The sequence below is a fragment of the Sturnira hondurensis genome, unplaced genomic scaffold, assembly GCF_014824575.4.
Source record: "Sturnira hondurensis isolate 20B ecotype Veracruz unplaced genomic scaffold, ASM1482457v3 Scaffold0001221, whole genome shotgun sequence".
Taxonomy (NCBI): domain Eukaryota; kingdom Metazoa; phylum Chordata; class Mammalia; order Chiroptera; family Phyllostomidae; genus Sturnira; species Sturnira hondurensis.
This window is the reverse complement of record NW_028073852.1, coordinates 3,891,143-3,913,124: the sequence shown is the minus strand read 5'-3', so window position 1 is coordinate 3,913,124 and position 21,982 is coordinate 3,891,143. Positions and strand designations below refer to the sequence as shown.

The following is a 21,982-nucleotide window of genomic DNA, read 5'->3' as shown; positions in this document are numbered from 1 at the left end:
AAATAAATAAAATCTTTAAACACACACACACAGCAGTCTAGAACACTTATACATCAACGTGTTAAAGGGGTTTTCTCCAGAGAGTGGGGTTGAGAGTGACATGTTTGAGTTTGCTGCCCTGGCTGGGCGGTCAGTGGGCTGGAGCGTTGTTCCGTACACCAAAAGGCTGCCAGTTTAATTCTGGGTCAGGACACGTGCCTGACTTCCAGCTTTAGTCCCTGATCAGATCTTTTCTCTCTGGCATTGATGTTTCTCTGCCCCTCTCTTCCCTTTCCCTTTCTCTAAAATAAATAAGCATGTCCTCAGGTGAGGGTAAAAAAAAAAGAAAAAGACTTTTCCTCCCTCTATTTTCAAGTTTATTTTCTACAATGAACATGCACTCCTTGTATAAAGAGTAGTTACAAGATGACTTAAAAACCCAGCCAACCCCCTATTTGAGCAGAGGGAGGTGTGGGCAGGATGCTCCTGGCATTGCCCCACCCCGTGGCCAAAGTCCAGTTCTTCTGGGGCCACTTACCACTCGGGCTGGAGGCTGCCAGGCCCTGGACCTTGGAGAAGAGCCCCACGGGGCCAGGGGGCAGGTCTTGTCGGACCCGGTCCAGCTGCAGCCTCTGCTGGGCCAGACTCAGATGCTCCTGTCCCCCGTCCCCAGAGAGAAGGACACAGATTCGAGAGCTGCCCCAGCCCGACTCCCCCAGACTTCGGGGAGGGCCAGAGCTGGGAGGGGCCTTGCCTGGTGCACGTGCTGCTCCTGCTGCTGCAGCCACTCCTGCTGCCGCTGCACCAGCTGTAGCCGGGCCTGCTGCTCCGACTGCACCTGCTGGGCTTCACGCAACGCCCGCTCCCCCTGCTCGTACTTCTCTGAGGCCACCTACGGGGAGGCCACTTGGGTCAACCAGGCTGGCTGAAGCCAGGGAACCGCCCGTGCTCCAGCCACGCCCCGAGCTGAGCTGCCTGGCACCTGGCTCATCCTCTCCACCTCCTCTGCACGGAGCCTGATGCGCAGGGCAGCGGCGCTGACCCTCTCCTTCTCCAGTCGCAGCTCTTGCCGCTCCCGCTCCAGAGCCTCCCTCTCTGCTGCCAGCTGGTCCTCCTTGGCCCGGAGTTCGCTTGCCCTGATCTTCAGCTCTGCCTGCTCCTGGAGACGGCACAGTCTTCACTGCATTGTCCTTTGGGGAGCTGACGGTGGCTCTGCTCAGGGTTGGAGGAGGCCCTGCCCTGCCCACTTTGTTGCTGTGACTCCACCTGACCCTGACCCTGGGAGGAGGTGGTGAGGTGAGGGGACCTAGGCACGGAGGCCTGGGGCCAAGCCTTGGTGCTGCCCCTCACCCTGGGCTCGACTTCTCTAGACCCCAGCTTCCTTATCTCTGGAATATCTAAATCATGGGGATGTAATGCAGTTGAATGAGCAATGCATACAAAGCACCTAGGACAGTAGAATGAAGCTGTTATTGTATGATCATTGTGGTTTCAATTCCGATGCTGTTGTGCCCTTTGCAAAGCTGACCTGTCCCGACGGAGGAGCAGACAGTGAGGACCAGGAAGGGAAGGGGCAGGGCTGGCGGCTCTGGGCCCTACCTTGACCAGGTTGACGAAAGTGCCCTCCCGCTGGGTGTCCACCTGCATCGCCCGCTCTGCCTCTCGCTCGGCCCTCTCCTTACTCAGTTTCTGCTGCTCGAAGAACTCAGCCCACTCGGCTGCCAGGCGCCGCCGCTCCTCCCCACACTTGTGCATGACAGACTTCTGCTCCTCCAGCAAGGCACTCTGGGAGGAGGGCACGAGGGCGAGGGGTGGGCATCCCTGGGCATAATGGCAGGGGTGGCAGCTGAACACGGTGTGGCGGGACTCACCTTGGCCCTCTCCAGCTCCTCGCGCTCCATGGCCATCTGCTGGGCCTTGACCCTCCTCTGCTCCTCCAGGGCGCGCTGCGTGGACTCCGCCTTGGACTGCTCAGCACTCGCCCGCCAGCGTTCCTGCGGCCAGGTCAGGGCTGAGAGTGGGCTCCCTGCTCCCAGTCGAGCCTGACTGCTGGGCAGACCCGCCTGTGTCCCCCACACTATGTCACAAACACCTCCTTCCCAGAGAGATACAAAAGGAGGGGCCGCTGAGGAGGACTCCTCAGGGCCAGCCACTAGGACTGACGGCACCAGGGCTCAGGACCTCTGCTGGGAGGCAACAGCATCCCTACTGCCCGAACTGCCAACACTCAGCCTCCCTGTGTCCCATCAACCAAGCAGGCAAAGCACCAGGGTGGGCATGACCCTGCATATGCCAGGGGACACGGGTGTTTTTAAAGAGTAAAGCTTCCTCTTATATGTGAAAGTACACAGGGAGTTCAAAGCATCTGTTAGGCATGCACGTTTCTCTCAATGTCACAGGCATCGCCTGTTGTGACAGATTCAAGTGACTAGAGAGTGGGACGTGTAGCTGTCGGGCAGAAAAAGGCTCGGCTGCCGCAGGCGAGGGCTTCCCTTGCTGCCACCAGGCCCAGCCCACACAGTGAGGGCCCTTAGGATCCCCCCACCCCCTCCCCCCACTCGTGTGTGATGGTTCAGTGTGCTGACCTGGGTGCTCACCAGGAAGGGAAAGGGTTAGGTCGTGGCTCAAAGGCTGCTGAGTCAGGGCTTTGGGGGTCACAAGGCGAGGGCACTTCTGGAGGTGGAGCAGGGAAGCAGGGACAGGAAGGGGCAGGAGACATTTCCGAGGCCGTCCTGAGGCCACGGAACTGGGCTGAGAGTGCTGCTGCCACTCGGCCCTGTGTTGGCAGGGGGCGGCCCCACCTGCTCCAGCAGCCGGCTCTGCTCGTTTAGGCGGGCCTCCATCTTCGCAATGACCTCCTGGAGCCGGCTCCGCTCCTCCTCCATGTCCCGCTGCTGGTGGCCCAGCCTCTCCTGCAGTGCTGGGGGGGGGCCCACAGGGCACTCACTGTCTGCCCACCTTCCCACCGAGATGGGAGAGGAGGAGACACACGCCCACATGGTACCTCGGAGCTGCTTGTCTCGCTGCTGGATGCCCAGCTCCCACTCCTGGGCGGTGGTGAGGTGCGAGGCCTCCACGCGGGAGGACAGCTCGTTCAGGCTGCTGGAGAATTTCTCCATCTGCTCGATGACGCCATTCAGGGACCTGGGGAGGACCCGGTCACACCGCAGCCTGCGGACCCCAGCACCAGCCCCTTGGGTGGGCACAGCCCAGACCTCACGTGTACCTTGTGTGGGAGGTGGCGCTGGTGACAGCATCGATCTCCCGGTCCTTCAGCAGCTTCAGCCGCTGCAGCTGTTCCTCGTGGTCCTTGCGCATCTCCAGGATGGAGGCCCTGCAGGGCAGTGGGGAGGGCGGGCTACGGGCTGCTTCTCCAGGGACGGCTGTGCCTCCCCTCCTCCTCCAGGCACTGCCGCAGTTCCCCTGGCTCCTCAGCCTCATCTGTCTCGGTGCCTTAATGTCAATGCCACATCCACTCTCTAAGGGGGAGGTGCCTTCCATTATTCAGCGAAGGGCACTTTACACAGAGGAAAAGAAAGGTGTGTCTGGGCTCTGGGCGGTGTTCAAAGGCTGCTCTGCCCTCACCAGCTGACTCCTTTCTGTGCCTTTTCCTTGACTGCTCTAACCCAGAAAGGCAAGCAGATCAACACTGGAGGCACACAACAGACCACACCCAGGGCCGGTCCAGTAAGTAGACTCAAGACGTCCAGCAGGCAAGTGGATTAAGCTGGGCTGAGTGAGCCTGTGGCTGCTTGCTGCCACCAGGCCCAGCCCACACAGTGAGGGCCCTTAGGATCCCCCCGCCCCCTCCCCCCACTCATGTGTGATGGTTCAGTGTGCTGACCTGGGTGCTCACCAGGAAGGGAAAGGGTTAGGTCGTGGCTCAAAGGCTGCTGAGTCACGGCTTTGGGGGTCACGTGGCAAACAGGTTGCTCTGAGTACCCTTGAAGACCGCTCCTCTGCCCCCCTGGGCGGCCCCCCTGGGCTGCACCCTCACCGCTGCAGCTCCCGGAGCCGCTCCATCTCCTGGTCCTTTTCCTGCGCAGCCGCCGCCAAGCGCCGCTGGTGCTGGGCCATGAGCTCGGCTCGGGCCTGCTCAGCTTCCCGGCAGTGAGACAGGTACTGGGCAGACAGCTCCTCGTTCTCCCTCCGCAGCCGCTCTTCTCGTTGCTGATACGATGTCTCTAGCACCGTGACACGGCTCCTGCCGACAGAGCACCCGGCTGTGATGCTCAGAAGGCGAGGGTGGCCTCCCGAAGGGCCTCTGGGAAGCACTGGTCCCAGGACAAGCCGCAAGCCTGGGAAGCCCAGAGCAGGGTACCTATGAGCATTCTCGATGAGCTCCAGGTCAGCCTGGTGTCGCTGCTGCAAACCCTCCAGCAGCAGCTTGTGCTGGGTCCGCTCCAGCTCCAGCTTCCGCACCTGAGAGGGGAAGAGGGACAACTTGGAGGGCGGGAAGGCAGGTCCCTCAGGCTCCCTGGGAAATCCTTCCAGCCCTCACAGTGACACCTTCCCATCAACCCTGCCCTCACAGGCGGCCACCTCTGACCCTCACCTGGGCCTCCAGCTCTGCCAGCCGGGCCCGACTCTGCAGCAGCTCAGCCTGGAGCTCGGCAGTGCCACTCTGAAGCTGCGCCTGGGCAGCCAGGAGCTGCCTCTGATATTCTGTGCCCGGCAACAAATGCTGTGCCAAGGACTCTGGAAGCGGGAACTGTAGGTGAGATATTCCAGGTGAGGTGGGGCAGGGGCTCCACGAGGCTCAGCTGCCTCGGGGCCTCTGCTCACTGGGCCTCCCAGGCCCTGTACCTGATCTGGGCTGCACACGAGGACCCCTGTAGATGGGGACCAGACACCAAGAGGCCAAGAATGAGGCCCCAGAGAGTCACATGGTCACTGCACCTCCCCTCAGGTCTCGTTAGGAGAATGAGTCTCCCTCCTTCCTCGGAACACCCTCCCAGCAGTGAGTGGTCCAGATTCCCTGACAAATGGCCAAGTCCCAGCAGTCTTTTTCTTTAATTTTTAAAAATTTATTGATTGACTTTTAGAGAGAGGAAGAAAGATGGATTTATTGTTCCACTCTGTGTCTATGCATTCGTTGGTTGCTTCTTGTGTGTGCCCTGACTGGAGATCAAACCCTCAACTGTGGTGGATCAGGACGGTGCTCTGACCAGCTGAGCTACACCCGGGCCCCAGCAGTCTCAGTGACAACAGAGACTGAGGATACTGACCCTTTCTATCAGGTCTGCAGTCCCAACGCTGACAGCTACCCTGCTTCCTGCTGGCTGCCCACCAACCCCCATCTCCAAGGGCACTTCTGGGTTACTAGGGCTCTGGCCCTGTGGGGTGGGGCCTCCTCACGGCCAGGGGCCAGCGGTGACCTAATACCCGAGAAGCAGATGGAGGTGCAGAGGGAGGATGGCAAGCAAAGAGGAGACTTTCTGGACTGAACTACAAGACGCCTACAGTCCTGCTTTCTGACTGGAGCATTCCTGGCTGTCCCCACCTGGTTGCCACCTCACGCCCTATTAGTGTTGGCAAGTTAGCACCCTGATCTGCCTGCCCAGGCTACGGGGGTAAGTGCCTGCGAGGAGAGCCAGGGTGTGCTCTCCGGTGTGTGGGCAGGCTGGCAGGTCAAACCACTGGTGTTGCCTCTGACCCCGGGAGAATCGATTCACGGGCCCGAGACCTGTGCCCGTTTGTCCGCCCTCCCTACCTGAACAGGCACGGAAAGCCCCGTGGGTTCCTGGGAGCTCGGGAAACACACTGCAGGCTCTGAAAAATCAAGAGCAGAGAACGGAGAGGGAAGGAGGCCCACAGAGGCCCCAGGGTCTCGTGTGTGCGCGCGCTCTAGCATCACTCTCTTCTGGGTGCCCCAAAGGAAATTCGAAGTGCCTCTTTCCTACCCAGATTTAACCCCCAGACAGAGCAGAAAACAAACCAGTGCCAGACACGTCTCCAGGGGCTGTGCACTTCTTTGAGTCACCTGCATAGAGGGCCAAGGTGTCTGGGTTCCACGTCACAGAGGACCTGAGGACACAGGAATGGTAGAGACGGGGGACAGTAAAGAAAAACATCAGCCTCACGTCACCGACTGGAAAGGCCCCAGTGGCTGGCAGCTCGCCGAAGTGAGAACTCGGTGGGTAAAGATGGGACCCCAGGTTCAGTGGGCTGGACACAAGGTATCAGAAACCATATACCAATGGCCCAAGTTGGAAGGAGGCCCGGTCCGGCCCCCAGAGTGCCTCTTACCACCCTTAATCCCGGCTGCACACATACCCTGCGGTGGCATGCCGGGCCGGTGGCTTTTGCACTGCTGGTCCTGAGGTCCCTTCAGCAGCTGCCTGCTTGAGCCCTTGAGTGTTGGAAACAGGCTGGCTGAGGAAGCAGACATTGAAGTGAAGGTGGCGGAAGTCCAGGCTGGGCTGGGTGCAGAGCTGTGTGGCTGTCCTCCTCCCACCTCCCGCTGGCCCTCCTCCTGTCCCTGCAGTCCTGTCATGGGAAGTCTCCTCCCAAGCTGGGGCCTGTGGCCTTCCAGAAGCCCCTCCCTGCCCTAGGGACCACCAGAGCACAGTGAGTGGACAGTGACCATCTGACAACAATCCAGGTAGAAGCAATGGAGATATTATAGGCACCAGAGTTAAGCTCAAGTTCAAGGGCTTTAGACTGAGGACCTGCTCACTCTGCCAGGTCCAGGTGTCCTTGAGGTTTCTCCCTTCTCCTGTCTGTTGTTCCCACTCTCTTCTTGGCCCCCAGGGTCAGTGAGGAAGCTTCCCCCTCAGTTTCAGGTCCAGGTCAAAGCCACCCTCCTCATTCATACCAACCCCAGGGCTGGGCGATGTCCCTGGCCTGTCACATCATGTCTCCTTTGCTGTGGCCACACAGCATCTTGTTACTCTTTCTGGATGACCCCAGCCTTTCCAGTACCTTCTGCCTTCCTGCGCTCAGGGGTCGCTCACTGCTCTGCCCTGCCCCACAGGACCACCATTCTATGGCTTCCCCCAGAAGTCACCTCTCGGCCACTGCGTCTTCCCTAAAATCCCCAAAGAGCATGGGCAGATGCCAACCCACGCACGCGGCACCTCCTTCTGCTCAGGCCACCATGAGCACTGGCAATTCAGGCACCGGGGTTTCCAAACCAAGGGCACTGTGGGTGGGGCCCCTGCTCAGAGGCAGCTGCACTCCTGCCACACCAGGGTCCCTCGTTGCCCACCTATCCAGGTGGCACCTGTCCCCACAGCAGCTGGGGTGTGAGTGCCACGAGCTCCCAGTCCCCTCGTGTCTGTACCGGGACAAGGCAGGAGCCAGGCACTGTGCGCAGAGCCCAGAGGAAGGAAGCACGGGGAAGGGGTGATGCTCCACGCACCCTGCCCGGTCCTCCCGCCACAGGAGACGGCAGCCCAAGCCCATACCTGCTGGAAGGGGGTTGGCCCGCTGCCCGCTCCCAGTTCAAGCCCTTGGAGGTCAGAGCATGCTCTTCTCTGGCCAGACCTTGGGACTTCTTCCGAGACAAGGCATGGCTCAGCCAGTCCTCCTCCTCGGTCTCCTCGGGTGCTCCCAGCTGGGAAGGCCGGCTGGCTGTGGCGGGGGCACCAGGGCCCTCGGGCGGTGGCTTTGCCCCCATGGAGGAGGGGGGTGGCCCTGCTGGGGCAGAGTGCTGGCCCAGAGCAGAGTGCTGGTTCTCAGGATGGGGCACAAAGGGTGTGGAGAGCACAGAGGCCTCCCTCTGAGGCTCTCTGGTGGGAGAGGAAGGGAGCAGGTCCTCGTCTTCGTCCTTGAGGCCCAACCAGTCAGCTCCTCCCTTCCTGGGGTGGGGGGGGCTGGTTGTTGCTGGGGTGCTCTGCGTGGAGCCTCGTTCTCCCCTGGGGTCTGTGCCACCTTCTGCTAAGAACCTACTTTAAGACAGAGAGGAATGGGGTCTAGGGCAGGGCCAGCAGCCTGTCCCAACAGCCCCTTAGCGGTCATCCCCTCCACTGCTGAGGGCGCTGTAAGGTCCACACCAAGGAGTCGGGGGTGCCTGGGGACTTGGCGTGGAGCCTGAGGCCCTGAGAACATGGTGCCTGCGCTGGTTCAGGTGGCAGCGTGGTGACAGCTGGGCACTGTCTGTGAAACACCATGAAACACAGACACCCTGAACCGGGGACAACTGCATCTGCAGTGAACAGGACCAAGTGACACCACAGGCACATGCATCCAGGGCAAAAATCAGTTGAATCAAATGGTTTCCCAGCAACTGTTACTTTGTTCCCTGTTCGTTTACTCCGCCACTGCCTGTGTGTGTTACTGGCCAGTGGCAGCAGGTTCCAAAGCTGAAGAATATACCGGGACTGGAAACAAATGTCGATGTGTAGAGAGTTAATTAAAGAGAAAGAAAGACTGACAAAGCCGAGGTGGTACAATGTTGACAACTGCTCAGTCTGGACGAAAGGCTCTTTGTACTGTTCTCACAACTTTTCTGTCTGAGATTATTCCAAAATACAAAGCTTAAAATATACACTTGGAGAAAATTCCAAATTTAGACAATTCTCCTTTTCCCTCCAAGGAGGCTGACAGCAGAGCAGGGCCCAGGCTCCTGCCAGGGGTGGCTTTGCCACATGGCCTGTGCTGGTGGGACAGGGCCACCTGCCTTCTCCTTTAGCACCAAAGAGCCTCCTTCGGAGCTGGAGCCTTGCACAGCGCAACCTCCAAACAAGAGTGCTGATGGGATGGGCCGAGGCTGGTGCGTCTCCCAGGGGGCAGCCTGTCTCCAAGGCCAAGCTCCCTGCAGGCCCACTTACCTGACTGACTGCCGGCGGGACTGCCGGCCCTCGGAGGAGCCCACGGTGGGCTGATAGGCCCCGAAGATGAAGTCCTCGTTGCCCCAACTATCTTCTTTGTCTGTGAATTAAGGAGCCTGGGATTTAGGGTGAGGCAGTCCAACTCTATTTTTTAAAATTTTATTATAAAAGATTTTATTTATCTTTAGAGGGGAAGGGAAGGAGAGGGAGAGAAACATCAATGTATGGTTGCCTCTTGTGTGTCCCCTACTGGGAACTGGCCTGCAACCCAGGCTTGTGCCCTGACTGGGAATCGAACCACGACCCTTTGGTTCACAGGCCTGAGCTCAGTCCACTGAGCTACACCAGCCAGGGCTTGTAACTCTATTTTTAAAAAACTGAACTGGCAGGTTGCTAGAAAGACACATGGCGGTGAAGACCCCCTGCAGGAGGCGGGGTGAGGGGCCGGGCTCCACACCCCGACCCCAGAGCCCGGAAGGCCGCCGGGAAGCTGCCCCAAGTGCCCTGGTGGGGCCCTGCCCCACGTCCCCGGGTGAGCCAGTGAGCCTGTTGTGTAGCAAGAACGATTCCACAGGTGGCCCCAGGGCCGACGCTTTCAGAAACACTGCGGTGACTTTGATACTGTGAGCTGCTACCCATGAGCAGGTGCAAAGACCAAGTGAATGAGCTGCAACCAATGTATTTATAAGTCAAATAGCGTATAAATAAAAAAGAGCAGTATTAAACGTGGTAATTATGACAACTCTTGTCTTAGTTATAAAAGTGCCCAATAACGTGTGTGTGGCACGATGTAAAGCTTATTTCTTGTTACGGGTTGTGGTAAGAACCTGCTCTGGGGTCCCCCACTCCACCTCCCTGCCCCACAAGCTTTCTCACCCTGTGGCCTCTGGTACTTCCTGTCCAGCTTGAACTCCCGGTGTTCCCCGGGGTCTGGAGGGGCCAGGTGCTTGGAGGCAGAGCCTCGGCCCAGCAGCTCATCCAGCTTGGAGCGAGCAGGGCGAGGCCCTCCCCTGCAGGACGGAACACGGGACCTGTGTGTGTGCACACAAGGGGTTCCTGGGGGGCCCAAGCTGCACCCTCCCTCGGCTTCTTCCTGGGCCTGAAGCAGCAGCCTGGCCAGGGAGTCTCCCCTCCTAAGGACACTTACTGGTCTCCCGTCTGCCCCCTCTCTGCTTTGGGGCTGTCTCCAAACCCCAGGGCAGCCATGAGGTCGTCCTCGTCGTCAAAGAACAATTCTTCTTTCTTTCGGATGGGGGTGTCCCCAGGAGTTAGAGGAACAGAGGGACCTAAGAGTCGGAACACAGGGCACAGGGCCCAGTTGTCTTGCCCTCCACTGTGATGTTCAGATGGGTGGAGGAGTATGTTTCTCTGCCACCTTGGCTTTTGGACGGGGCAGCAGGCACTGAACATGTCTAGTGTGCCCACAGGACTGGACCCGACCTCAACCCTGACCCATTCCCAGGCTCGCATACCCCACCCATTCTGAGATGAATGGTCTTTTGATTCTGGATCTTGGTCCTGAGATATGCCTGGTGGGTCTCAGGCTCTGCACTGGCAACTTCTGTTAACAGGCTACCTACTGAACCCTCCTTGGGAAAAGAAAAGAACCCACCCTCCCTACCTTGATCTCTGGCTAGGGCCGGGCTCTTCTCAGAAGCGGCTTTACTCTCTGTCCTAGGCGGCTTCTTGGTGACTCCTTCCTCGTCATCAGAAAGAAGTCCTGCCAACGGGTCTTCCACGTCTTGGGGACAGAAGGAAAAGCATAGGTCAGGCCGCACACTTGCTCCAGAACAAGCCCTGTGCCATGCTGCGGGGGGGCTACTGTGTTCTTCTTCTTCCCAGCTGCTCTGATAGAGAAACAAGCCCCTCGGCACTGGGAGGGGCCCGTGTGAGGGGGCTTTGGATGCAGACAGGCACAAAGGGAGGGTGAGTGGGGGAGCCCCTGGGCCCGACTCTGCCGGGCTTGCCCTTGACCCCAGACCCTGCTGCCTGTGCAGCCTTCTGGAGACGTCCCTGGGCATCAGAAGAGAAGTCAGACATCTGTGTGTTCATGAAAAGAAAAGAATTTTCGCTGTTCTTTATAAAATCTTCAGTTTGACATCTGGATTCAAAGTCCTTGCAAATAAGCTTCCCAATCATCCAGGTGAATACACATAATTAGTCCCCCCGGAATCATGAGGAACTAAGTCAGTGGCACCAGTGCCTGCCCCTTGTCTGATATACAGAGCAGCTCAGCTGCGGTCAAGTAAGTAAGCGTTGCCTTGGCTACTCTGCTCCCCAGACTGAAGTGTCCCAGAAGCATGACTGAGGCCTGTGGTACCTTCAGAAGAAAACTTCTTGTACTGACGCCCAGAGCTGCTGAGAGACGGGGATGGCTTCATGGTGGGAATGGCATCCCCTGCAAAAAGCCAGGAGAAGGCAAGGCCATGGGCCTGGGCCCGTCCGGGCCAAGGTTCTTCCGTGACTGGGACCGTGGGAGGGCATGTGCTTCTCCGGGATGGAGCTGAGAGCTCGTGGCCGTGGACACAGCCATTCTCACACTGGCTTCTGGCAGGGAAACAGTGTCTGGAAGCTGCCTGACCCTAGTCACAGGCACTCCAGAGACATGGGTTTGGGACAGGCACAGGCTACCCTAAGTTCTCAAACACTGACAGTTTCTCCAGGAGCGGCCATGTTGGACCTTGAGGGACTGGAACAGCCCTAGGAAGGAAGCTCACCTTGCACTCCTCCCCCACCGCAACTGCTCACATACACATTAGCTCTTAGCCTCTCTAGGTGGACAAAACCCTCAGGACAGGAAAGCTTCCTTCTAAGCATTTTCTACACCCCCAAATCTCCCTAGATCTGAAGAACTATGTGCTACCCACCCTTCTCGTTGGCTGTTAACGTATCAGCAGGTTTGGGGTTGCTAGGCAGCTCTTCCTTCCCAGAACCCTTTGCAGGGCTTTTGCTAGAAGCCAGATGAGACTTCTTCAGACCTAACAGATCGGCATCCATGTCGTCCAGGTCCTGGAAAAGCAGGAAGGAGGGAGGAACCCCCACAGGTGCTCAGAGGGTGGTGGCTAGGTGCCTCCGTGCTCCCAGCAGCCTGGTGGTGATGCTGCCTCTTTCTCCAAGTGGGACAAATGGGGACCTGGCCAGACGGGGTTACAGAACAGGACAGAGGCAGAGCCGACGCACAGTCCCCACACACCCGACCTCAGGCAGGCCCAGGGCTCAGTCTGGGACCTCCGGCAGCTGCAGCCCTGATGCTACAAATGACAGGGTGGCTGACACGGGCTTTCAGCAGCTTCTCACACAGACTAAGCCAGTGTGGAGGCTGTCTGTGGAGGGAGCCGAAGAGCAGGGCCCTAAGACTCCCTAAGGGGCATGAGACTTTCTGTCCGAAGTCAAGGGAAAATCTAGATTCCTTCGGATGCCTGGGTCAGGAGAAACGAAGTACCATTAGAGGCAGAGCGTGAGGAGAATGTTCGATGGTGGCGACACTAAAAGCCACGTGAACCAAGCCAGGAGCCGCCACAAGCCCTCAATGCAGACCCACTAACGGATGGTTTTGATGAGGAGGGCAGTGGTACCCCAGGGGCAGAAGTGTGAGGGCACAAAGGGAAATGAGGAACCACTCAGAAAAGGTGAGCTGGGAAGGAGGACAGAAGCAAAGGCAAGCAGAATGGGGGGCGGGGCTTAGCTCATGGTTCTGGAATGAGACTGGAAGGCACCACCAAAAACTGATTCAGAGGACTTAAGGGTCCAGCTGGCTGCCTTGGGGAAGAGCGATTTCAAGCTGAGATTAGAGAGGCTGAATGCGGAGCCAGGAAGGGAACAGCCTGCAGCTCCTCAGGGCCCCACAGTGCTGAAAGCCTTGGCCCAGACTGAGCGGGAGATGTGTTGCCACAGGGGCTCGGGTCAGGCAGCAGGGCGCTGCTGGAGGGAGCGGAGGGAGAACTAAGGGTGACTGGAGGCTTCAGGCTCCGGCCAGGCCACCTGAGCACTGAGAGATTAGAAAGTCTTCAGAATTTGTCTTAAAACTCCATTGCCAAGATTAGCTTGGGGCCTGATCTGATGGAAGGACAGCTATACTGAGGGGCACTGGGCAAGGGGTGTGGGGAGAAACAGGGAGAAAGGTTAGGAATAAGCTTTAGAAGAGACAGTCTCCTCATCTTTCCCATGCGGTGATGCAGCCAGGCAGTTTCCAGGCCCCCCGTTCCGGGGACAGCAGGCCCATGTCACCAGGGGCCCGGGCCTGATGTGTCTCCAGGTAGGTGCGTCTCTGAAGCCAGGAAACCTGGCTCATCCCCAGAGGGGTGGAGGGCAACAGTTCATGGATGAGCTCCATTGTTGCCCTAGGAAGGGCTCAAAACACACTCTTTTTTAAAAAATAATTTTTAAAAAGATTTTATTTATTTATTTTTAGAGGGGAAGGGAAGGAGAGAGGGAGAGAGAAATGTCAATGTATGGTTGCTTCTCATGGGTCCCCTGCTGAGAATTGGCCTGCAACCCAGGCATGTGCCCTGATGGGGAATCGAACCGCGATCGTGTGGTTCACAGGCCCGCGCTCAATCCACTGAGCAACACCAGCCAGGAAAACACACTCTTTAAAGGGAGAAATTAGAGGGAGAATGAAGGCCTGCCTGGCACAAAGTATCAGCATCCCAGCCCACAGGCTCCCAGAATGTGCAAGCTGCTTGGTTACCTTCATGGCCTGGAGCAAAGCCTTTGGGTCTGCCTCTGAGACGTCCGAGACCTAAGTCCGAGTGAGGGTAAGGACCTGTGTTAGTCAAGGCCTTTCAAGCTCAGGGCTCTGGCCCCTGTAGCGCTGCTTCTGTCAGGGCCGGAGCCCATGGGGCACCAACAGGTGTGTCCCATCCTCCTGTGGGGTTGTTGTTTGAAGATGACCTGCCCAGGTGTGGAGACCAGAAATGGCTGCCACGTTCACGCCCTCCCATCCAGAAAGACCACTTCCATTGGACTGGACGGCTTTGAGTCCTACAGGACTCAAACCATACCACTTCCCATTCCTGTGACTGGGCAGCAGTGGAGTTTATAGTGGAAGCACAGTTCCAAGGGCAACATTCAAGGCTCCAGCAGCTGCCAGGAGCTCTAACTTCTAGGACACCTCACTGGTAGGAAGGAAAACGATGTTGCTTCGGGCACTCGGCAGCCCCTGGGTATTGTTTCCCTTTAAGAACAAACTGGCTTTGTGAGGCCTTCGAAACTGTTCTGGGAGCAGCCCCTCAGCCAGCACACCCAACTCACTGTCTCGGGGATAAGCAGAGAGGGCGGGGAGTAGGAACTGGACCACGCTTACCTCGGCATCAGCTCCTGCCAGGTCTGCCATGGTGCCGTGGACATCGTTCTCCAGGAGGGACCTGCGAAGGGGCGGCATCAGCACCCACCTGCACTCCCGGGACACTATTAACTCTAAGAAGAGAAGGATGGCTTAGAGAGTCCGAGTGAACTTGGGGAGACAGACACTCCTCTCTGGGAGAACAGAGTTGCTAAAAGGAATTTCACAGGCTGCCTAATGCAGTGGGCTTTAACTTTTTAAAAAAGGAACAGAGCCTCTTTAAAATCGAACTGTTGAAAATGACAAGTAAGAGAGAAAAACAGATTTGTGTTAGCTAAAATGAAGGTGGAGTGGAAAATTCAAAAAGCTCCTCCCCATTGCTCAATTGTCAGGAGAACCTTAGAACGAACAACTTGAACATCACCAATCTAGGCTAATCCTCTTATTCTGAGGATAAGGAAATTGAGGCTGAGAGAGGGGGGTTCAGGAATTGCCCAAGGTCACACAGGAAATAGCAGGTGTGGAACTGCAAGCCGGGACTCCTGCCCTCCAGTTCCAACCTCCTTCCCTCCTCCAGGGAGGAGACCACTGACAGTGAGAGCAGTGGACACACAGGAAGTGGGAAGTGGGGTGAGGGAGGCGGAGCGTCTGGACAGACCTGGCTCGTGGACACCCACCCAGCCTGTGCTTACTCTGCTCCCATCCTTGCAGAAGGGAGTGCCAGGGCTCCACCTGTGTTATCTCGGGCACGCGGAGCGAGTTTCACAGGCTTCTCAGGTGGTGTCACTGCAAAAAAAAGAAAACAGCAAAGATGTCATTCCGCTACAAAGAACTGGAGTGAAGGTGAGAAGCGTCACAAGTCCCCACCAAGCTGTGGACCAGAACTTCCCATGGGAAGAAGGGCCCCCATGGAGGAAGGAAACAGGCCCCATAGGCGGGCTCCAGTGTTATCCCCTGGAAAACCTGAATGGGGGAGAGGACAGTACATTTCCAAGCAGGAAGTCAAGCCTAAAGGCCAACTGATGACACAAGAAGAACCCATTCCCACCCCGCCCCATGGAAATGCAGGAAGAACAACGCACTTCCAAGGCCCAAAGCTGTCGGCTGGAACACACGAGCCTGTGCTTGGTGAGTTCTCCTGGGCCAGATGTGGGAACCTCAGCCCCACATCTCCAGTGAGATGCCCCCAGTGAGCTTTTCAGGACCCTGAAGCCCTGCTCCTCGGAACACCAAAGACGGACACACAGGGTAAGGGGCTGGTATCCTGAGTAATAACAAACTCTTACAATGCACCAATTAAAAAATGGGAGAAGAATCTGAATAGACCTTCTCCAAAGACAATAAATAGCCAATAAATGCATGAATAGGTGCTCAACGTCATTTTGGTCACTAGGAAAATGCACACCAAAGCCACGATGAGATGCAACTATTCGCCCACTAGGAGGGCCAGCATCAAGCAGGCAGACGACACCAAGCATCGACCAGGACGTGGAGAAAGCGGAACTCTCCCACACTGCTGGCGGGAACGCAAAGCTGCACAGCGGCTGTGCAAAGTAGACTGGCGGTTTCTCGAAAAGTGAAACACAGGTACCATCTAGTCCGGTAATTCCACTCCTAGGCTCATACCCGCAAAGCACACGAAGACCTGTGCACGAGTGTTTCAAACGCCATTATTCGCAGTAGCCCAGGCAACCACCCACAGGCCCTTCAACCAATGAAGGAACAAGCAAAACGTGGTGTATCCATGCACTGGAATGTCACGCAGCCATGGAGAGGAATGAAGAAGGGGACCTTGAAAACATGGTAAATGAAAGAAGCCAGATGCAAAAGCCACACACTGTGTGATTCCATTTTATACAAATTGCTCAGGCACAGCAAACCCATAGCGAAAGGAGATTAGCGGTTTCCTTGGGGCTGGGAGAGGAGAGAATGGGGAGTGAATGCTCATGGGCACGGGTTCTTTATGGGGTGATGAAATGTGCTGGAATTGACTCTATGAATAAGTAAAAGCCACTGAAATGTACACTTTAAAAGAGTAAATTTTATGTGAATTATATGTCAATTAAAAAAAAAAAAAGCCTAATCAGGGGATTCTTGTGGGAGCCCACCAGGCCGCAGGGGACCACGGACAGAGCCCCCACTGTGAAAACGGTGGCGGGACTTGGTTTCTGGTCCCTGGAGCCGGCGGGTATCTTGACATCTTCCGGACCTTCTCCTTCTCAGCCTTGAAGGAAAGAACAAGGTCTTGGCATGTGCGTCATGTTCCAGGAAAGTGATAGTCATGAGGGCACTGCTATCTGTGGGCTAATGTTCTCAGGATGTGAGAACATCTTGCCCTCTTGATAGCCTTCGGGAATGTACAAACTTTTGTAAAACAGCATTGTTCTCAGGCCACTGTAGTTCTGCATATAAGCCAGCAGTTCCTTGAATAAACTTGCCATTTGCCAGCCAGGAGCACTTGGACCTCTCCATTATTTTAATTAAGTTAAGTCCATTGCCTCACCTCGAGAACACCTTGCTGCCGCGGGCGGCGGCAGATTCTGGGAAGGGGCACTTACTCTCATCCGCCAGGAGGTCACCGAGGACATCAGCGATGGAGCCTGAAGAGAAGGGGCGGTACCATGACCTCAGGAGGAGGGAGTGGTTTTCACAGCCTCCCACCTTGAAACCACTCCCGGGACCTCAGGCTTAGCCAGGAGATGTTTCCTCACTCTCTGCCAACAGGTCACATCGTCTTACGGAAATACTCCAGGGGAGAAACGGCAAACGACTTGCTCAAAGGAAGATGAAGATTTTGGTAGAACCTACTTTCTGTCTGACACACTGGCCAACCAGTCCATCTTCCAGGCTCTGAACAAAGCCCAGCGTGCTTCTTTGGGAAAAGTGTCCAGGATTTCTAGGCACATACAAGCTTCTCTCCTACCAATACCCTCCTTCTCCTAATCCCCTTCTATCTGAGGACCCTTACAGCTGGTCTGGAGGCACCCTCCCTTGGCCCCTTCTCCCTGACGCGTGGAAACCCAAGTTCGAGTACTGGATTCATTCCCGCGTGCAGCTGGAGTGCCTTCGCCACCCTTCACCCCAACTGCATACTTCTAGGTACAGAGCCCAGAGAGGAGGGATTTCTTCCCAAGTCCCCTCCCTTGTTTACTTCTGAATTGCTCCAAGGGCCAGTGAGGCAGCATCAGGAGTCCCCTAAAAGACCAAAACTGCCCAAGAAATTAGGGGAAACCACTAGACAGATTCAGGCATAGACATGGACCCAAGGTGGGGGGATTATTTTTGGCTCAAGGGTGATGTTCAATCTCTCCACTCACCTTTCAATCCCTTCTTGGTCTTTGGTGCCTAAAATAAGAAAAACACATCACTTTAATGAAACCAAACAATGAACATATGTTGAAACTGAGAACGCACAGTGAACTGTTTTGCCTCTTGCCAAGTCACCAGTGGTAAAAGGCGCGTGGATGGCATTTAGAGTCAGAAGCCATTCATGCTTCCCCTGAGTTTCTGAGAATAGACTCATTCAAAAAGTGGCAAGAGCCTTGGCCAACAGAGGATGCCGTTGTGGGTCCCCGCCTCCATCCCCACTGGGGACAGAAGTCTCTCGTTTTCCCTGAATTCCAGATGCCACACAAACCCTCCCAGCCAGGATGTAACGTGACTAGGAGTGTACTTCTATATCCCATACCCCCAACTCAATGCCAGCAACAGACTTAAAAATGCTTCCAGCTAGACATTCAGAGAGTCTCGAAAGAAATGCTTGAAGTTCACTATCAACGTTACTTCTGCCACCCTTGTCCAGGAACCACACCCTGGTCCTCCTCACCCAGACTCCACAGCACTCCCTGCAGTCAAGATCTGGGGGGTTGGGAGCCGGTTCCAGGCACCTTACTCACCATCTCCAGGGTCTGGGCAGCTCCTTCCCAGTGCCGGCCAGCTCATCTGAATTCTGCCCACAACAGGCTCCTGCTCCCTGGTGAAGAGAAGGAAAGCGATTGCTTATAAATGATGGGACCCATCAAGGCTTTTCTCACTTCACTCATTCAAGAGGTCACAACCCATTGCCCTAAATTAAAAATTCCTTATGGGGGAGCAATTCAGATAAGAAGCAAAGGGAACAGTTTGGTGCGCGTTGGGAGGCCTGGTGATTCCGGGAATAAAGGGCGGCGCTCCTGGGAAGGAGGATGCGGGGTGGGGGGAAGGATGGCAGGTTCCCATCTCGGAGAGGAGGTGCCTGGCACTGTGGCCCCCACACCTTCCCATTCCCAGGCAATGCCGCGCCTCGTTTCCAGGCTGCGTTCAGCACAAATAGCAGAGCTGAGGGCCGGCTACTCCTTGGCCGTGCGTATTTCCACGGACACTGTTAAGTTTCTTTTTTCACACTAACTATAAATTGACTAACCCCATTAATAGAGAACTGTTTTCTCCAGAGTTATCACTCTCTGCTGCCCGACCCCCGTCCATGTCACTAGAGACACGGTTAATTTCGGTAACCGGCCTTGGAAGAAGGGAGGCGGGGCGGGTTGTCTGTTTCCTTGGTGTTGGCCTGGCCTGGCCCGGCCTGAGAACGCCAAGGTTCTCTGGGGTTACACACACGGGCCTGAGTGTTTCTCTTTCTCTGTAACCGCATTTGCAGGACCTCGAAGTGCCAACTCGCTGGGTCTCGAACGACGCCCAGGAACTTCCGGTCACCCCGCCGCCGCCCCCCGTGGGTCGCGTGCCAGCCTCCCAGATCGCGGGAAGCTCTTACAGAAGCTCCGGGGCCCCAAGTTCCATCAAGTCCTCGTATCTGCTCAGCCAACTCCGGGCCAGTCATTTTAAAATCCGGAGCCCGCCCCTTGGCTAGGGCCCTCCAGAAGGTACTCCTCAGTCCGGGCCCCCACGCCCCTCCACCCGTTACCCTTCCGCGCGCCCAGCCCCCCTCTGCCGCCGCGCAGCTTACGATACTCCCTGCCCCAGAAATACCCCAGGTTACGCGCCATTCCCTTCAGAGGCGCATCCGTTGGGACTTGTCCAAGCCATTGCCGCGGGTCCGCGACGCCCTAGAGCCCAGCTCGGTCAAGCCTCCCGCTTCCGAGCCCAGCGGCCGCCCACCTCTCAGTCACCCGGCCCCCAGAGGTGAGACGCGATGCATCTTGGGAGTTGTAGTCCACGTCCCACTCACCTGCCGGAGCCAAGGGAGCAGGGGATGCCAAAATAAACTACACTTCCCAGGGTTCCCCGCAGTGGTAGTTGGTCCAGACCCGGCCTCGATTTGCGGCTCTGAGCGTTGCTAGGAGCTGCGCAAACGCCACTTAGTGAAGGGGAGTCTTCTTGCTCCAAGGTGTGTGCGAGCCTCCTGCCATTCAAAGCAGGCCACGGCTCCAAACCCAGCACTCTTCTGAGGGCTGATTCGTGACGGGGAGGGTGGGAGGAATGTGTTAAGATTGAAAGATTGACACGTCAAACCATAATTACGTATTTACCCCACATTCCAAAGCTTAGAGAAGGGTCTCTGACCTTCCTGTTCAGTGATTTTGATTTTTTTTCAAAAATCAAAGCCAGCATGAAACCCAACACCATCACCAATAAAGACATAACACATTTTTGTGTTAAGTATAGATTTTATTAAGGGTCTTTCAGTTTTACAAAGGAAAAAAGGGTTAGCGGTTTGGCCTAACACCGCAGGCCGAGTTGGTCACCACCCTCTAACCCTGAGTGACTCGCCCTGGACCCCTGCACGCTCTCGAACTCCCGGCCCCCGCTGACAAGTCCAGCCAGGGATGGGTAGCTACGCACCCAACTGCATCCTGTCAGGTAGGAACCAAACTCAAACCACAAAAGTAAAAGAAAAGGCAGCAATATAATTATACACTCCAAAGGATACAAGTCCTACCCTTGAATGCACAGCAATTGTGAATAAAATGGCGTTTACAACACAGTAGCCAGCAATCTGACTACTGTGGAAGAAAGATCACTGATTTGTTACCTAATCTATGAAACAGTCCACAGTATTGTAGCAAAAACAACTTACTTGGGTTCAGAGTTTGTAAAATCACTTCCAGTTTACCATGATCCTCCTGAGATAATGAATGGCTCCCTGAAATTCAAGGCAAAATCGAAAGAACCAAACCCCCGCCCCCCCACGCCCCGGAATCTAGGAATTTGCGGGTCTGCAACTGCTAACATCTGGTAAATAAGGTCCAAAAGTTCCTTATATGTTTCTGTGTTCATTATCATAGACCACAAGAATAGTTACTGAAAATTTCAGTATGTACAGCTAAAGGCAAATCTCCACTTCCAACATTTTAAAATGAAAAATCATTTTAGTCATCTACATATGACTTGCTCTAACCCTCCAAGAAGGGAGTGATAAATACTCAATTAGCTGAGATGGTCTCTGCATTTTTTCATGAAAATGATCAAGGCCTGTATCAGTCAGGATAATCAACAAGAGTCCTGGTCTCGGGTGAATAATCAGTTTCCGGGCTGCAGAAGCAGCAGCTGCTGGAAGACGACCTGTAGCTCCAGGCCTATCTTTTGCAGGTGTTAAAAGATCAGCATTTGTTACAACCCACCTGCATCTATTCTCTTCCTTCCTAGTAAGATGGAAAGAACTCAGAAAGGAGGAGGTGGGACTAAGCAGCACTCTCCAGAGAACTCTAGGATTGTGAACTTGAACCATTATTTAAAAAAAAAAAGAACTAAGGATTAAGATCTAACATGTTAACTTCAGGAATTACAAATTGCCTCCAGATATATAAATTCTGAAATTACAGGCAGTGAGTTCTCAGAAAGTGTGTTAATAGGGTTAATGTTGCAATTCAAGTGTCTGGAAATAAACTAATACTTGAGCAGTGTCTGTTCTAAGAACAAGGGCAGGAAGGGCCCCAAGGCTTTGGGACAAGAGGGTTTGGAGGTGACTAACGTTCAAAGACCTCAGCACGTATCTAACAGTGTAAAATAAGAAAGCATCCCTAACAAATCTCAAACTTTCTGCTGAGTACTGTTCAGAGTACTTTTTTAAAAAGGCTCATCTCAGTATTATGTAGTAGAAAAATCTTATTAATTCCACTCAGTCTTTATCATTATTTGGGAGGAGACTAGATTGAAGTTTACCTTTGTACTCTCTGGAACCAGCTCACAGAAGAACCCAACGAAACCTAATCAATCTATGGCAAAGGTTGGCTTCTTAGGGAGAGCCAGCCTATCTGCCGCTTCCTTTTCAGCAGCCGACAAATTCCTCAACCAGAGCACTCGTGGCTGAGACAACTGCAATTCCAGCGGGTTTCGGTGCTATTGGTTCAGGCAGGTCTCACTCCTTTCTATTTTTGTCCCTGGGGACACCCAAATGTAAGAAACCCACCTTCAGATCCTTTATCTTTGAATTTAGGTTTAGTTATGTCGTACACTCCTCCCCTTTTTTCTACTTTATTTTCTTGTTATTGTTCCACTTTTCCAGTTTTTCCTTCTGTCCCCTTCTACCCAGCCCGTCTCCCAGTCAGTCCCATTGTCCACACCCACACATCACTCACGTGCGTTCTTTGCCTAGTCCCTTCCCCTTCCTTCCACTATTCTCTCCTCCAGCTATCAGTCTGTTCCTTGTTTCCACATCTCATTCAATTTTTTTTGTTATTTTATTAAATTCCAGTTGTAAGTGCGGTCATCTATATCTGTCTTTCACCGTCTGGCTTATTTCACTTAGCCTAAGTTTCACTTAGCCTAAGCCTTAGCCTTAGCCCATCCAAGCTGTTCGAACAGGTAGGAGCTCCTTCTTTCTGCTGCATAGTATTCCATTGTGTAAATGTACCAGGTTTTGGATCCACCCATTACTGATGGGCACTTAGGCTGCTTCCAGCACTTGGCTATTGTAAATTGTGCTGCTATGAACATTGGGGTACACAGGTTCTTTCGGTGTTTCAGGACTCGGTATATTCCCAGCAGTAGAAATGCCAGGTCCAAAGGC

At 55.1% G+C, this 21,982-nt stretch overlaps 1 protein-coding gene across 9 annotated transcripts in view; it reads right to left on the bottom strand.

Moving 5' to 3' along the window:
• FBF1 (Fas binding factor 1) overlaps positions 1-21,982 on the bottom strand; it is a 28,546-nt gene that overhangs the window by 2,641 nt on the left and 3,923 nt on the right. For 2 of the 9 annotated variants that reach the window (XM_037065232.1, XM_037065206.1), the window contains exons 1-28: positions 19,003-19,142; positions 17,934-18,010; positions 17,355-17,382; positions 16,596-16,637; positions 14,730-14,823; positions 14,059-14,119; positions 13,444-13,494; positions 11,621-11,762; positions 11,074-11,151; positions 10,375-10,494; positions 9,901-10,039; positions 9,630-9,763; positions 8,754-8,853; positions 7,389-7,871; positions 6,256-6,354; positions 5,918-6,006; positions 5,693-5,751; positions 4,535-4,690; positions 4,301-4,401; positions 3,977-4,183; positions 3,206-3,313; positions 2,984-3,123; positions 2,781-2,899; positions 1,851-1,973; positions 1,579-1,764; positions 962-1,138; positions 734-871; positions 518-635 (exon numbers count right to left, since the gene is read on the bottom strand). In XM_037065232.1, the coding sequence (XP_036921127.1) occupies positions 518-635; positions 734-871; positions 962-1,138; positions 1,579-1,764; positions 1,851-1,973; positions 2,781-2,899; positions 2,984-3,123; positions 3,206-3,313; positions 3,977-4,183; positions 4,301-4,401; positions 4,535-4,690; positions 5,693-5,751; positions 5,918-6,006; positions 6,256-6,354; positions 7,389-7,871; positions 8,754-8,853; positions 9,630-9,763; positions 9,901-10,039; positions 10,375-10,494; positions 11,074-11,151; positions 11,621-11,762; positions 13,444-13,494; positions 14,059-14,119; positions 14,730-14,823; positions 16,596-16,637; positions 17,355-17,382; positions 17,934-17,936 (3,295 nt within the window). In that variant the 5' untranslated portion in view covers positions 17,937-18,010; positions 19,003-19,142. Of the gene's footprint in view, positions 1-517; positions 636-733; positions 872-961; positions 1,139-1,578; positions 1,765-1,850; positions 1,974-2,780; positions 2,900-2,983; positions 3,124-3,205; positions 3,314-3,976; positions 4,184-4,300; positions 4,402-4,534; positions 4,691-5,692; positions 5,752-5,917; positions 6,007-6,255; positions 6,355-7,388; positions 7,872-8,753; positions 8,854-9,629; positions 9,764-9,900; positions 10,040-10,374; positions 10,495-11,073; positions 11,152-11,620; positions 11,763-13,443; positions 13,495-14,058; positions 14,172-14,714; positions 14,824-16,595; positions 16,638-17,354; positions 17,383-17,933; positions 18,011-18,937; positions 18,958-19,002; positions 19,143-21,982 lie in introns of those variants that run through there. The other 7 variants (XM_037065242.1, XM_037065225.1, XM_037065216.1 and 4 more) reach the window with 7 other exon arrangements.